The sequence below is a fragment of the Neovison vison genome, chromosome X (genome assembly GCF_020171115.1).
Source record: "Neovison vison isolate M4711 chromosome X, ASM_NN_V1, whole genome shotgun sequence".
Lineage (NCBI taxonomy): Eukaryota > Metazoa > Chordata > Mammalia > Carnivora > Mustelidae > Neogale > Neogale vison.
The window spans coordinates 131,554,570-131,567,866 of record NC_058105.1 but is presented as its reverse complement, the minus strand read 5'-3'; the positions used below and the strand labels follow the sequence as shown (position 1 = coordinate 131,567,866).

Below are 13,297 nucleotides of genomic sequence, written 5' to 3'. Positions count from 1 at the left end.
GTCCTAAGGGGAGGGAGGCATGGCGGGAGGGTCCTGAGGAGAGAGAAGGGTCCTGAGTGGAGGGAAGCATGGTGGGGGGCAGGTCCTGAGGGGAGGGAAGCAAGGGGGGGGGCAGGTTCCAAGAGGAGAGAAGGGTGATGAGGTGACGGAAGGATGGGGAGATGGTTCTGAGGAGAATGAAGGGTCCTGAGCGGAGGGAAGATTAGTGGGGGGCAGGTCCTGCAGGGGAGGGAAGCATGGGGGGACAGGTTTTGGGAGGAGAGAAGGGTCCTGAGGGGACAGAAGGATGGGGAGATGGGTTCTGAGGAGAGAGAAGGGTCCTGAGAGGAGGGAAGAATCGGGGTTCCTGAGGAGAGCGAAGCATAAGGGAGATGAGTTCTGATGGGAGAAAAGTATCTAAGGGGAGGGAAGCATGGGGGGGTTCCTGAGGAAAAGGAAGGGTTTTGAGGGGAGCGAAGCGTGGTGTGGGACAGACCGGAGAGGAGAGAAGGTCCTGAGGGAAAGGAAGCATGGGGGAGGGGGTGGTAATGAGGAGAGAGAAGGGTCCTAAGGGGAGGGAAGCATGACGGGGAGGGTCCTGAGGAGAGAGAAGTGTCCTGCGTGGAGGGAAGATTAGTGGGGGGGAGGGCCTGCAGGGGAGGGAAGCTTAGGGGGGAGCACGTTCCGAGAGGAGAGAAGGGTCCTGAGGGGATGGAGGATGGGGATATGGGTTCTGAGGAGAGAGCAGGGTCCTGAGAGGAGGGAAGAATGGGGGGAGGACGGTCCAGCGGAGAGGGAAGCATGGGGGGATGGTTTCTGGGAGGAAAGAAGGGTTCTGAGGGAGGGAAGCATGGGGGGGATCAGTTCTGATGAGATAAAAGTATCTAAGGGGAGGGAAGCATGGGGGGGGGGTCCTGAGGAAAAGGAAGGGTTCTGAGGGGAGCGAAGCATGGTGTGGGACAGAACTGAGGGGAGAGAACGTCGTGAGGGAAAGGAAGCATGGGGAAGGGGATGATCCTGAGGAGAGAGAAGGGTCCTAAGGGGAGGGAAGGATGGGGAGATGGGTTCTGAGGAGAGAAAAGAGTCCTGAGTGGAGGGAAGAATTGGGGAGGAAGGTCCTGCAGGGGAGGGAAGCATGGAGGGGACAGGTTCCGCGAGGAGAGAAGGGTCCTGAGGGGACAGAAGGATGGGGAGAATGGGTTCTGAGGAGAGAGAAGGGTCCTGAGAGGAGGGAAGAATGGGGGGAGGAGGGTCCTGAGGAGAGGGAAGCATGGGGGGACGGGTTCTGAGAGGAAAGAAGGGTTCCGAGGGAGGGAAGCATGGGGGGATCAGTTCTGATGAGATAAAAGCATCTAAGGGGATTTCGGAGTGGCGGGAAGCATGGTGTGGGACAGACCTGAGGGGAGAGAAGGTGTTGTTGGAAAGGAAACATGGGGGAGGGGATGGTTCTGAGGAAAGGGAAGAGTCCTAAGGGGAGGGAGGCATGGCGGGAGGGTCCTGAGGAGAGAGAAGGGTCCTGAGTGGAGGGAAGCATGGTGGGGGGCAGGTCCTGAGGGGAGGGAAGCAAGGGGGGGGCAGGTTCCAAGAGGAGAGAAGGGTGATGAGGTGACGGAAGGATGGGGAGATGGTTCTGAGGAGAATGAAGGGTCCTGAGCGGAGGGAAGATTAGTGGGGGGCAGGTCCTGCAGGGGAGGGAAGCATGGGGGGACAGGTTTTGGGAGGAGAGAAGGGTCCTGAGGGGACAGAAGGATGGGGAGATGGGTTCTGAGGAGAGAGAAGTGTCCTGAGAGGAGGGAAGAATCGGGGTGCCTGAGGAGAGGGAAGCATAAGGGAGATGAGTTCTGATGGGAGAAAAGTATCTAAGGGGAGGGAAGCATGGGAGGGGTCCTGAGGAAAAGGAAGGGTTTTGAGGGGAGCGAAGCGTGGTGTGGGACAGACCCGAGAGGAGAGAAGGTCCTGAGGGAAAGGAAGCATGGGGGAGGGGGTGGTAATGAGGAGAGAGAAGGGTCCTAAGGGGAGGGAAGCATGACGGGGAGGGTCCTGAGGAGAGAGAAGTGTCCTGCGTGGAGGGAAGATTAGTGGGGGGGAGGGCCTGTAGGGGAGGGAAGCTTAGGGGGGAGCAGGTTCCGAGAGGAGAGAAGGGTCCTGAGGGGACGGAGGATGGGGATATGGGTTCTGAGGAGAGAGCAGGGTCCTGAGAGGAGGGAAGAATGGGGGGAGGAGGGTCCTGAGGAGAGGGAAGCATGGGGGGATGGGTTCTGAGAGGAAAGAAGGGTTCTGAGGGAGGGAAGAATTGGGGGGATCAGTTCTGATGAGATAAAATTATCTAAGGGGAGGGAAGCATGGGGGGTTCCGGAAGAAAAGGAAGGGTTCTGAGTGGAGGGAAGCATGGTGTGTGAGAGACCTGAGGGGAGAGAAGGTCCTGAGGGAAAGGAAGCATGGGGGAGGGGATGTTTCTGAGGAAAGGGAAGGGCCCTAAGGGGAGGGAAGCTTGGTGGGGGGCAGGTCCTGCAGGGGAGGGAAGCATTGGAGGGGCAGGTTCTGGGAGGAGTAGGGTCCTGAGGGGATGGAAGGATGGGGAGATGGGTTCTGAGGAGAGAGCAGGGTCCTGAGAGGAGGGAAGAATGGGTGGAGGAGGGTCCTGAGGAGAGGGAAGCGTGGGGGGGACGGGTTCTGAGAGGAAAGAAGAGTCCTGAGGGGAGGGAATCATGGGGGATAAGTTCTGATGAGATAAAAGTATCTAAGGGGAGGGAAGCATGGGGGGGAGGGTCCTGAGCGAAGTGTTCTGAGGGGCGGGAAGTGTCCTATGGGAAGAGAAGTGTTCTGAGGGGAGGGAAGCATAGGGGAGTGTCCTCAGAGGAGAGAAGCATGGGGTGGTTCAGGGAGGGGAGATCTGTGCTGAGGGGAGGGAAGTATGGGGGGGTCCTGAAGAGACAGAAGAGTCATGAGGGGTGGGAGGCATGGGTGGGTCCTGAGTAAAGGAAGGGTTTTGAGGGGAAGGAAGCATGGTGGGCGACAGGCCTGAGGGGAGAGAAGGTCCTGAGAAAAGGGAAGCATGGGGGGGGGCGACAATGGTCCTGAGGAGAGGGAAGGGTCCTGAGTGGAGGGAAGAATGGAGGCGGAGGGTCCTGAAGGGAGGGCAGCATGGGCGGAGGGTCCTGAGGGAAGAGACCTGTCATGAGGGGAGGGAAGCCTGGGGAGGGGAGGGTCCTGCAGAGAGGGAAGGGTTGTGAGGGAAGGGAAGCATGGGGGCTGGCGTGGAGGGTCCTTCGTGGGGAGAAGGATCCTGAGGAGAGGAATGGTCCTGAGGGGAGAGAAGGGTTCCAGGGGGCGTGGGGCAGGTTCTTGGTGGAGAAGGATCTTGGAGCGAGAGGGGTCTTGGGGGGGGGCGTAGGGTCCTGAGTGGGGGGCCGATTCTGGGGGAAAGGGAGTTGGGGAGTGTCCTGATGGAGGGGGAGAGGATTGTGAAGGGAAAGAAGGGTCCCGGTCAGGGAAAAGGCCCCGAGTGGGGTCTCAGGGTTCTCTGCTAAGGAGTGTCCCCAGGGTGGGTGTCCCATCCACACTCCGACTCCATGACAGGCCCTGCGCCCTACAGGTTGTCCACTGTGCCCTGCAGTGCACCTACTACGCGCTCCTGTGGCAGATCGTCGCCGCCACGGACCGGCTGCCGCCGCAGGTGGGTGAGCGGTGCGGAGGTCAGGCGTGTGGTCCGCAGTGGTCGTGAGGGGGGAAGCATGGAGCGGGGTCGAGCCAGCACGGCCGCCGGGACAGGCGTCCGGCCCACCAGCGGCCGCGTCGGTCATCCCGGGGTCCGCCTGGGCTCCCGGACTGCGACGTGAGAGCGGACTTGGGGCCGGGCCAGCACCGGCCTGCCCGCCCGCCCGCGGGGGGGAGCGCGGCTCAGGTGATCTGAGGACCTGCTCCCGGGCGCGCTGGGGGAGACCCTTGTCCTTCCTGGGCTGCTGGCCAGTCCCTTCCCTGGGAGGCAGCCACACTTTGGGTCATTGTCCCAGTTTCCGGGAAATCCTTGGGAGGAAGTTCGGACCCGTGTGGGGAGAACGTGGTGTGGGGGATGGTGGAGATCGGGCGGGGGACGTAGGGGGATGGGGAGGGCCGTGGGGCAAAGGTGAGGGAGAGCAGGGAGACGGGCAAAGGGGACCTGGGGGGAAAGGCGTAGGAGGGGAAGGGGGCGTGGGGGACGTACTGAGCCGGCTCTCCTGAGGCCGGCCGGTCCGTGGCGCCGGCGCTGGGCTGCGCTGACGGGGGCACCGGCTCCCGGGCTGTCCGCTGGCAGGAGGCGCTCCTGGACTTGAGGAAGAGGCTGCTGAGGTTCTGCCTGGTGTGCCGCGTGTACCTGAACCACCAGAGCAAGGTGCTGAGCGAGAAGGTGCGTGCGTCCCCCGCAGCTCGCCGGGTGCGCCCGGGGCCGCGGAGCAGAGGGGGACGTGAGCCTCGCCCGGGCCGTGGGCCGGGGCGCGTCGGGGCCGTCAGGCTTCTCGGCGAGGCCATTCCTGCTCCGTGTGTGTCTCTCGGGCGAGGACGATTGTTCTCGAGCGATGAGGGGAACCCGAGGGGGCCATCGTCGCGTCGCGTGGGCAGCTACGTCTGTGAAGTTGTGGGCGCCCGGTTCGCGGGAGCCCGGAGCCCCCGCACGGCCCGTTCGCACCCGCGCAGCCGCCCGCTGGGCGCGCCCCCGATCCGGTCCGCGTGCCGCGCTGGTGCACGCGGGGTCAACTCCCGACCGCGGGTCCCAGGTTGCCGTGCACGGAACCTTCAGGGCCGTGTCCGGCCTGCGGGGAACCGGTTCTCAGCGCTTCTGGACGCTGGACGCAGGCGCCCGCTCCCTGCCTTCCGCGCCGGGGCTCCTGCGTTCTTCCCGCGCGTGGATTTTCCCAGTTCCCGAGTTTCCTCTCCCGCTACCTGCCCTGACTCCTCGGCCTCGTCGGACGCGCGGCCGTCTGGGGGGTTGCTGTGCGGCTCCTTTCCCGGGGCCGAGCTCTGCCCGGACACCCTCCCCGCGGCGGTCACAAGCCGTGTCCGCGGTTTCCCGCCAGGGAGGCTCTGGCCTGGCCGCGGCTCGCGGTGCCTCGCGGGTGTCGGGGACGTTTGCGCTCAGCGTGTGTCGTGCCTGCTGTGAGGCCTGTTGGTGGTGGTCTCGCCCGCGTGTCGTCGTCTCGGGTATTGCGCTCGCTCGCCGCCTGCGGTTCCGCGGCGCATGTCTTTGGGGCCCTCCCCGGCCCGCGGCTCTCATCCGGCCCAGAGTTGGCCTGGGCGGCTGCGGGCACTAGTCAGGGTCCGTCCCTGGGGAGGGGGGGTGCCTGTCCCTGCTGGTGCCTCCTCACTCCGCAGCCCCTCGCCCCCCCTCAGGCCTTCATCCTGCTGTGTGACCTGCTCCTCATCCTCAGCCACCAGGGCCCTGAGGAGGACTCGGGCCTGGGGCTGCTGTTCTTCGTGCCCGACCACGTCCTGCAGTGCAAGCTCCTCACCTTTGTCAAGGAGCACGTGTTCCTGGAGGAGGCCGGAGATGCAGGTCAGCCTCCGGGGACCTTGGGGCCGGGACGGAGGAGGGACCTGGAGTGGGGACAGCTGGGGCGGCCTGGGGCAGGCGGTGGTCAGGGCGGTAAGGGTACGGCACGACCTTAGGCCGGGGGGGCGGGGGGCTGCGGTAGAACGGTCGGGGGGACCTCGGGGGACCTCGGGGGCTGGGGATAGTTGGAGCAGCCCGGGCGCAGGAGGCCTGTGCAGACTCGGGGTGGGAGGTGGACGAGCCTTGTCGGGGGCTCGGGCGCGCTGGGGCCTGCCGTCGCGTTTCCCAGGCACGTGTGTTCTTGGTTCACGCTGCCACGGAAGGGGGGGGAGCCCTGGCCAGGCGGTCAAGACCTGGACACGTGGGGACCCCGTGACACTACGTGCCTCCTCTGGGGCCCTGGGTCTGCGCTCTGGGGGTCTGCACGTCCAGGGGTGGTTCTGAGCCACTGCCGACCCGGCACCGGTCCCCGGAGACGCCGCGGGCACCCCTAAGCCCCCGGGACCTTGTCCCCGCCCGCCCCACGGCTCCGCCGGGGCCAGGCGGGCACGGGAAGACACGGCAGAGGCCGGCTGTCTCGGCAGGGCCCAGCAGAGTGTACAGGGAGGAGGACGCGGACGAGCTGCACGCGCTGTTCCAGCGGAGAAACATGCTGGCCGTGTTCTGTAAGCTCATCGTGTGCAACGTGCTGGACCTGAGCTCCGCCGCCGCCATCTACCAGTTCTACCTGAAGGTCTCTGCCCCGCTCGCCCTCCCCCGCCCACTGCTCTCCTGTGTAAGACGCGGAATCGGGGTAGAAAGATTCCCAAACACAGGCGCGAGGGCAAGTGCGCGGACTTACGGACGCACGGTCGGGCGCCCGTCCTCCGTTTCCTCCGACCGCTCCCGTGGCTGAGCCCGCCCGTGTGCGTGCGTGCGCGGGCGGCTCTCCGCTGAGCGTCTCCTGGGCCTTTTCTGTCCCTCACGCCTCTCCCCAGACCCGACTGCCGGGGAGGGTCTTCCTTGGGGACGTCACTTCTCGTCTGGTAAAACTCTGCGGTCTTGTCCGGTGACCCCTCGCTGCTCTCCTCCCGTTCTTCCGCGGCTAAGGAGAAGGGACGGGAGCCGCGGGACGGCCGCGACTTGCTCCTTGATGGGCCCCGAGTGGTGATCATCAGGGCCTGGCCTTGAAGGAGGCCCAGAAGCTTCCACGAGCGAATGGATGGCTGAAGGGATGGCTGCATGGACGGACGGATGGACGGACGGACGGATGGATGGATAAATGCGTGCATGAGTGGACGGGCAGACGGATGGGTAGGAGGAGGTCACGTGGCACAGGTGGATGCATGGACGGATGAGAGAACAGGTGGGTGGTGGGTGGATGCAGTCACTGTCTCGTTCCTAGAAATTGTCGTTTCAAGATCTTCTTTTGGCGTCTTGTAATGAGATGGAGACATCGGCTCTGTTATTTGTGGGAAAAACGTTCCTTGGATGACTTTTTCATTCTGAGTTTTATTTACGTGGCGGTGGTTCTCCTTTCCCTGTTCTAAGCTCACGTGGTCCTGAGCTCTGTGCCGTGGGCCGTCAGGACAGTCTGGCCTGGGTCTTCCCTTGCCTCCTCTCCCGAGACTTAACCTCTCAACGTGCCGAGCCTCCCCGTGTCCCGGGGGCCGTGTCGGCGGCTGACTGTCGTCACACGTTTGGGTTTGGGCTGCTTCCACGCTGGCCCGGGCAGGTCGGCGTGGCTCTGAGAGGCTCGGCTCCCTGGCTCCCGGCCCGTGGCTCCCCAGGGCGCCCTGCCCTCCCTGTGGAAGGAGTGCTCCTGAGGGACAGGACCCGCCAGCGCGGGGGGCACAGCCGGGCCCTGGTCTGGGAAGCCTGATGGCCCCAGCTTCCCCGGGTCGGTGGGATGTGCCCTCCCCGCCGGCCCCGGCCCCCGGCCCTGGCTGGTGCGGAGCGCTCGGAGGATCCACGTGTGTGAACTTCCCGGGACACAGACACGGGGACCGAGCCGCGGGGCTGTGCATAGTCTGCAACTTGGGAAGGCGGCATAGGAAGGGGCTGGTGCGTCCGTTGGCTCCGTGGTGACGGCCCTTCCCTCCCGCCCTCAGCACTACCATCACTTTGGGGACATCATCAAGGAGACCATGACCCGGACGAGGCAGAACGACAGGCTTCGCAACGCGCTGTCCCTGCTCCTGTGCCTGCAGCAGGTGAGTGGCCTGTCCCGGCAGGGCCCACGGCGTCCTGGGACTGGACCCTGCAGCGCGGGGCCGCAGTGCGTCGCCCAGCCCTGGGGGGCATGCCCGCTTCGGGACGCGCCAGGCACGGTCCTGCTGGGCCTCACTGCCGGCTCCTCGGGACCCTGCTGGGCCTCACTGCCGGCTCTTCGGGACCCTGCACTCCCACTTGTGGTGGCGGACGGGTCAGGCCCTGACGCCTCCTGGGGCTGGAGGCGACGGCCCCAGGGCTGGGTCCTAGTGGACTCAGGTTCTAGGGAGACCTTTGGAGGGTCACAGATGGCCCCCCTGTCGGGTCCTCACGTAACCAGAGGTGAAACACAAGAACCTGTCTCTGGACGTGTATGAGGACGAGACCCCGCCGTGGGGGCCCCGCCATGCTGGCCTTTTCGGCTCCCAACCACCTTCCAAGGCCCCCAGCGCCCCAGCAGCCCCCAGGAGGCCCGGCTTACCCCTGTGGACTTTGGGGACAGAGCCCACGGACGTTCAGTCCCGCACAGCTGGCTTCTGTGCTCTGCCCACCTCCCGGGGGCGGCACTGTTGGGATGGGCTCCCTGCTGGACGGGAGCTGGATGTGCTCAGGGGTGTGTTGTGGGGACACACGGCAGCTCGCGGTAGGTGCCCAAGGCTGCTTAGGTGGGCGGGTGTCACTCCGTCCTCTTGTGCACGGAGCGGCCGGGCTCCAGCTTCAGGTGGGGTGAGACCAAGGACAGGGTCAGACTGGGGAGCACAGTGTCAGGTGGGGTCAGGCCAGGGCTGGGGTGCGTAGGGCGTTGTCACAGCACCCCGTACTGAAGGCCGTGGAGGCCTTCAGGTGTCTTCTTGCACAGTGAGCTGGGTCTCCGGGCGGTGACTCGGGTTGTCCCCGACGCTCAGGGTGGGCGTCCCCATCCCCCACCCGCTGACCCTCAGGGCGGTGTCCACCCCGCACCATCCACTGATCCTGAGGGTGGGCGTCTGTCTCTCCACGTCGGTCTGTCCCGACGCCCTGGGAGTGCGTGTCCCGTGTCGGACTCTGGTCCTTCCGTCCCCGTGGCAGCTGGTTCACCGGATCCGTGGAACCACGACTGGACACGTGGCTTGTTCCGTGCTCTGCTCTATTCTGCTCTGCTGCCACACGAGTGTGTCTGCCTGTGTTGGGGGGCCCCCGTCCACGTGTGGGGAGTTCTTGCCGAGGCCGTGTGGGGTTCCGTGGCAGCGGCGACTCGGGACTCAACGGCTTCTGTCCCTTCTCTGCCCGATCCTGGCGTTGTGCCCTGAGTCTGGGGCTGCCCACGGGCTGGAGCTCTTCGCAAGGCCTGCTTTTGGTCCCCGGTGCTGGTCACGGCTCCCTCCACGGTGGACCGTTGCCGGTGTCCGTGGTGCCGTGGGCGCCGTGGACTCGTTTCTCTCTGGGGAGCTGAGCCTCTGGGGGTGTATCAGGAAGGGCCGGGATCTGGCATCTCCGCTGCCCCTGTGGGTTCCTGGTCCTTGTGCCCATTCTGCCTGTGGGTGCGGTGGGCAGGCCTCTCCGCGGACACTTGCTAGACCCTCTCTGTCCCGCGGTTTTCCTGGAACACGGCTTCTCGGTCTCGATTCTGCAGGCCGTGCAGACTCTTGACCCCCACACTGAGGGCCGCCTTGAGGTTGGACTGTTTCCTGCCATTTTCTGTTCCTTTGGAAACGGCCTCCTTCCTCGTGGCCCAAGAACGGGTCTGCGTGTACGACGCTGAGGTGACCCCGATTCCCCGGAGCGCACGGCACGTCAGGGACACCTTCCTGCCCTATCAGGCCCCCTCGGGTCCCGTTCAGCGGGTGCTTTCCCTGTAAATCAGGAGCGCCGTCCCCCTCGTGGGTTTTCTGTTGCGTGTGACACGCAGGAGCCGTGGCTGACCAGGAGGGACGTGGGCAGTACAGGTGTGCGTGGGACGTGTGCAGGCTACTGGCTCCTGGGCGCGTCCTGGTCTGTGCCACCTGCTCCCTGCTCCCCGGCATCCCGGCCTCAAGGTGGCTGTCCAAGGACCCCTGCCCTGTCCCCCGTGGATGTCATCGGCCGGCGGCCCTGTGCTCCGGGAACTTGTCCCTTCTCTGTGCTGTTTTACCTCTGGGGGGTGGTGGGAGGTAGAGGGAGGCTGAACCTCGGTCCATGGGACGTGCCCCTGGTGGCCCTGACCCCAGGTCCCCTGTGCTCCTACAGCTGTTCCAGAAGCACGTGGACACGTATGGCATGGGCTACGACCCCATCGAGTTCATCTGCGGCCCCTTCTACTCCATCCGGCTGTTGGCACGCCGCTTTGCGCTCACCCTTGGCTTTGACCGTGCCCGTGACGCGGCCCACCTGATCCACAGGTACCTGCTGGTACGGGGTGCTGTGACAACGCCCTACGCACCCCAGCCCTGGCCTGACCCCACCTGACGCTGTGCTCCCCAGTCTGACCCTGTCCTTGGTCTCACCCCACCTGACGCTGTGCTCCCCAGTCTGACTCCATCTCTGGTCTGACCCCACCTGACGCTGTGCTCCCTGCTGTGACCCCATCCCCGGTCTGACCCCATCTGACGCTGTGCTCCCCAGTCTGACCCCATCCCCCGTCTGACCCCACCTGACGCTGTGCTCCCCAGTCTGACCCCATCCCCCGTCTGACCCCTCTTGACGCTGTGCTCCCTGCTGTGACCCCGTCCCCGGTCTGACCCCACCTGACACTGTGCTCTCCAGTCTGACCCCCCTTGATGCTGTGCTCCCTGCTGTGATCCCGTCCCTGGTCTGACCCCCCTTGACGCTGTGCTCCCCAGTCTGACCCCCTCCCCCGTCTGACCCCATCCCCGGTCTGACCCCACCTGACTCTGTGCTCCCTGTTGTGACCCCGTCCCCGGTCTGACCCCAACCTGACGCTGTGCTCCCCAGTCTGACCCCGTCCCCGGTCTGACCCCACCTGACGCTGTGCTCCCTGTTGTGACCCCGTCCCCGGTCTGACCCCAACCTGACGCTGTGCTCCCCAGTCTGACCCCGTCCCCGGTCTGACCCCTCTTGACGCTGTGCTCCCTGCTGTGACCCCGTCCCCGGTCTGACCCCACCTGACGCTGTGCTCCCCAGTCTGACCCCATCCCCCGTCTGACCCCACCTGACGCTGTGCTCCCTGCTGTGACCCCGTCCCCCGTCTGACCCCACCTGACGCTGTGCTCCTCAGTTTTGCCCCCATCCTTCAGGTTAGTCCCACCTGGCGCCCTGAGCCTCAACTGACCCCGCCCTTCCGCTTCCTTGTGAGCCCCACTTGACACCCCAGCCGCTCCCTGTCTGCCTCAGCCCGTCGCCCCAGCTCCCCACTGCACACCCTGTCCCCAGGCGTGGGCTGGCGTTTGCCTTTTCCGAGTCCCCCGTGCCTGAAGAGGAGGAGGCCCGGCAGAGGTTCCCCAACCTCAGCTTCCTGCTGGTTCTGGCCGAGTTCTCCTGCAAGATCCCCCCTGCAGAGCGACAAGCCGCGTGAGTGCCCCAGTCCCCCGGGACGTGGGACCCCTGTGCGGTGGGTGCGGGGATGGGCTCTGGGGGTGCGGGGATGGAAACGGAGACCGTGGCCCGGTGGGGCGGGGGACGCGGAAGCCCGAAGGCTCTCTGCTGAGTGAGGGCTGCTGTCTGGGCCCTTGCACTGGCCAGGGCCGCCGTCTCGGGTCCTGGGGGGTGCTGGGCTCCGGGCTGCAGCACTGCCTGTGGCCACCAGGTGGCGCTCCTCTAGCACGGACCCTTGGGTCTCAGCCCGAACATGGGGGCCAGGGGCCATGGGTTCCTGGGGACCTGGGCTGGGTCTCCTCTGACTCCCCCTGCCGCGTGCTCCCTGGCCCGCAGACTCACCCACTTCCAGGACTCCATCCCCGAGGGCCTGCCTGTGTTTGGGGAAGGGGACATGAACCCCATGCTCGTCTATCGCAAGTCCCTGATAAGGACGGACTACGTGGCCCAGGGGGAGGACGAGCCCGCCGCCAACCCGTTTGACGCCATCTGCAAAGACAGCAAGCGGCCCCAAGGTGGGGAGGGTGTCGGGGGTCGGGAGGGGTGGCCCTTGGGCCCCGTGGCTGACCGCTCCCGGCACCGCAGAGTTGCCCGTGGGGACGTGCTCCACCTGGACTCCAGACACCCTGGCCAGCTGCAGCGCGGGCGACAGAGAGCCGAGAAATTCCTCCACGGGCCAGAAGTCCAAGAGGTGAGGCCCTCGAGCTCCAGGCTGGGTGGGGGGCAGGGGTCTGCCGTCGGCGGGCAGCCCGGGAGGCCTCTGCCTGCCCGGTTTCCGGGTCAGCCTGACGGGTTTGTCCAGAGCGGAGCCTTGGGGTGGCCGTGACTGGATGCTGGTCTGATGGGGTCCCACGTGGTCTGAGGCTGGGACGTGGTCCTGCGTGCGTCGGAGGCGGTGACGCGGGTCTCGCTCGGGTCCGAGGCAGGGACGGGGCTGGTCTGAAGGGGGGGCGGTCCGCATGGGTTTGAGGCAACGGCGTGGGTGCGCACGGGTCAGAGGCAGGCGGAGGGTTGTGTCTGGCGCACGTGCAGAGGCCGCTGTCCTGTCCGGTCGTGCTCGAGGGCGGAGCCAGGGACTCCCCTCGTCTCCCCCCACCAAGTGCCCAGCACAGCCCACGACTGCCCACGACTGTCCACGGCGCAGGGTGGGATGCGGCCGTGTTGGAGGTGGTACTGGTTGCCGTGACTTAGGGCTGCTCCTCGTCCACGTCTCTCCGCGTCTTGTTTTCTGGGGCCGTGCGCACCTGTTCCCTCCAGGGCTTGGGCTCGCACGGCCTCCTGCTGTGGCCTGGGGCCCTCTCTCGGCCTCCCTGGCCAGCAGCCACCCTTGGTCTCCGGCAGGGACGTCTTCGATGTCGACTTCCTGTCCTCGGAGGACTCTGAGAACTCGTCCAACGAAGACGTGGACGTGGAGGGCATCTCCGTCCACGAGGTTGGTGGGGTTAGGCCTGTGGGTGGCGGCCACGTGGGGGTGCTGGCCCGGGCCCGACTCTCCTGCCACGGCCCACGCTTCTCGGGGTGGTGTAGAGGCAGGACATCCATGTGATGGGTCTCCGGGTGACACTGGCCTCTGTGCCCAGTGGGGCTGGAGGCAGGTCCGTCCGCACGTCCCGGGGGTAGGGGGATTCGGGCTGTGGTCCGGCAGCTTAGCCGGTGTGTGGCCTGTGGACCCTCTGAGGCTGCTGGGTCGCGACGAGGCCGGGCCCCGAGCCGTCCCAGGTGCCCGGCTGCGTCTGCACCAGGCTCCTGCGGTGTGCTGGGGCCCCGAGGCTGGGTGTGCTGCCCATCCCCTGGTCTGCTTGGCTGAGGACACTGGGTTTTAGGGTGCCCCGGGGTCCTTGACATCTGGCTCCTGTCCGTTGGCCCCCATGTCGGGCGTCTAGGATCTGCGGGTCTAGTGTGGCCCTCAGAGCGGCACGGCAGCCTCGTGTGGACAACCCCGTCCCCCCCCCCCCCCGCCACGGACACCTGCGGCCAGGGTCAGCGCGCCAGCCTGGGGTCCCAGGCAGCAGAAGGCCGTGTCCCCCGCCCACCCGCGTCCTGGCCAAGCTTTGGTGCCCTCCGTGCACTGCCCAGCCCACCCAGTGTTCC

The 13,297-nt window shown here is 66.0% G+C and overlaps 1 protein-coding gene across 1 annotated transcript in view; it reads left to right on the top strand.

The window, feature by feature from the left end:
- The window catches only part of LOC122896292 (cohesin subunit SA-2-like), a 59,929-nt gene that overhangs the window by 45,308 nt on the left and 1,324 nt on the right, over positions 1 to 13,297 (top strand). Inside the window, exons 23-32 of the mRNA XM_044234338.1 lie at positions 3,575 to 3,655; positions 4,274 to 4,366; positions 5,347 to 5,509; positions 6,091 to 6,239; positions 7,597 to 7,698; positions 9,902 to 10,053; positions 11,045 to 11,182; positions 11,543 to 11,721; positions 11,792 to 11,897; positions 12,548 to 12,638. Of these exons, the coding sequence (XP_044090273.1) occupies positions 3,575 to 3,655; positions 4,274 to 4,366; positions 5,347 to 5,509; positions 6,091 to 6,239; positions 7,597 to 7,698; positions 9,902 to 10,053; positions 11,045 to 11,182; positions 11,543 to 11,721; positions 11,792 to 11,897; positions 12,548 to 12,638 (1,254 nt within the window). The remainder of the gene's footprint in view (positions 1 to 3,574; positions 3,656 to 4,273; positions 4,367 to 5,346; positions 5,510 to 6,090; positions 6,240 to 7,596; positions 7,699 to 9,901; positions 10,054 to 11,044; positions 11,183 to 11,542; positions 11,722 to 11,791; positions 11,898 to 12,547; positions 12,639 to 13,297) is intronic.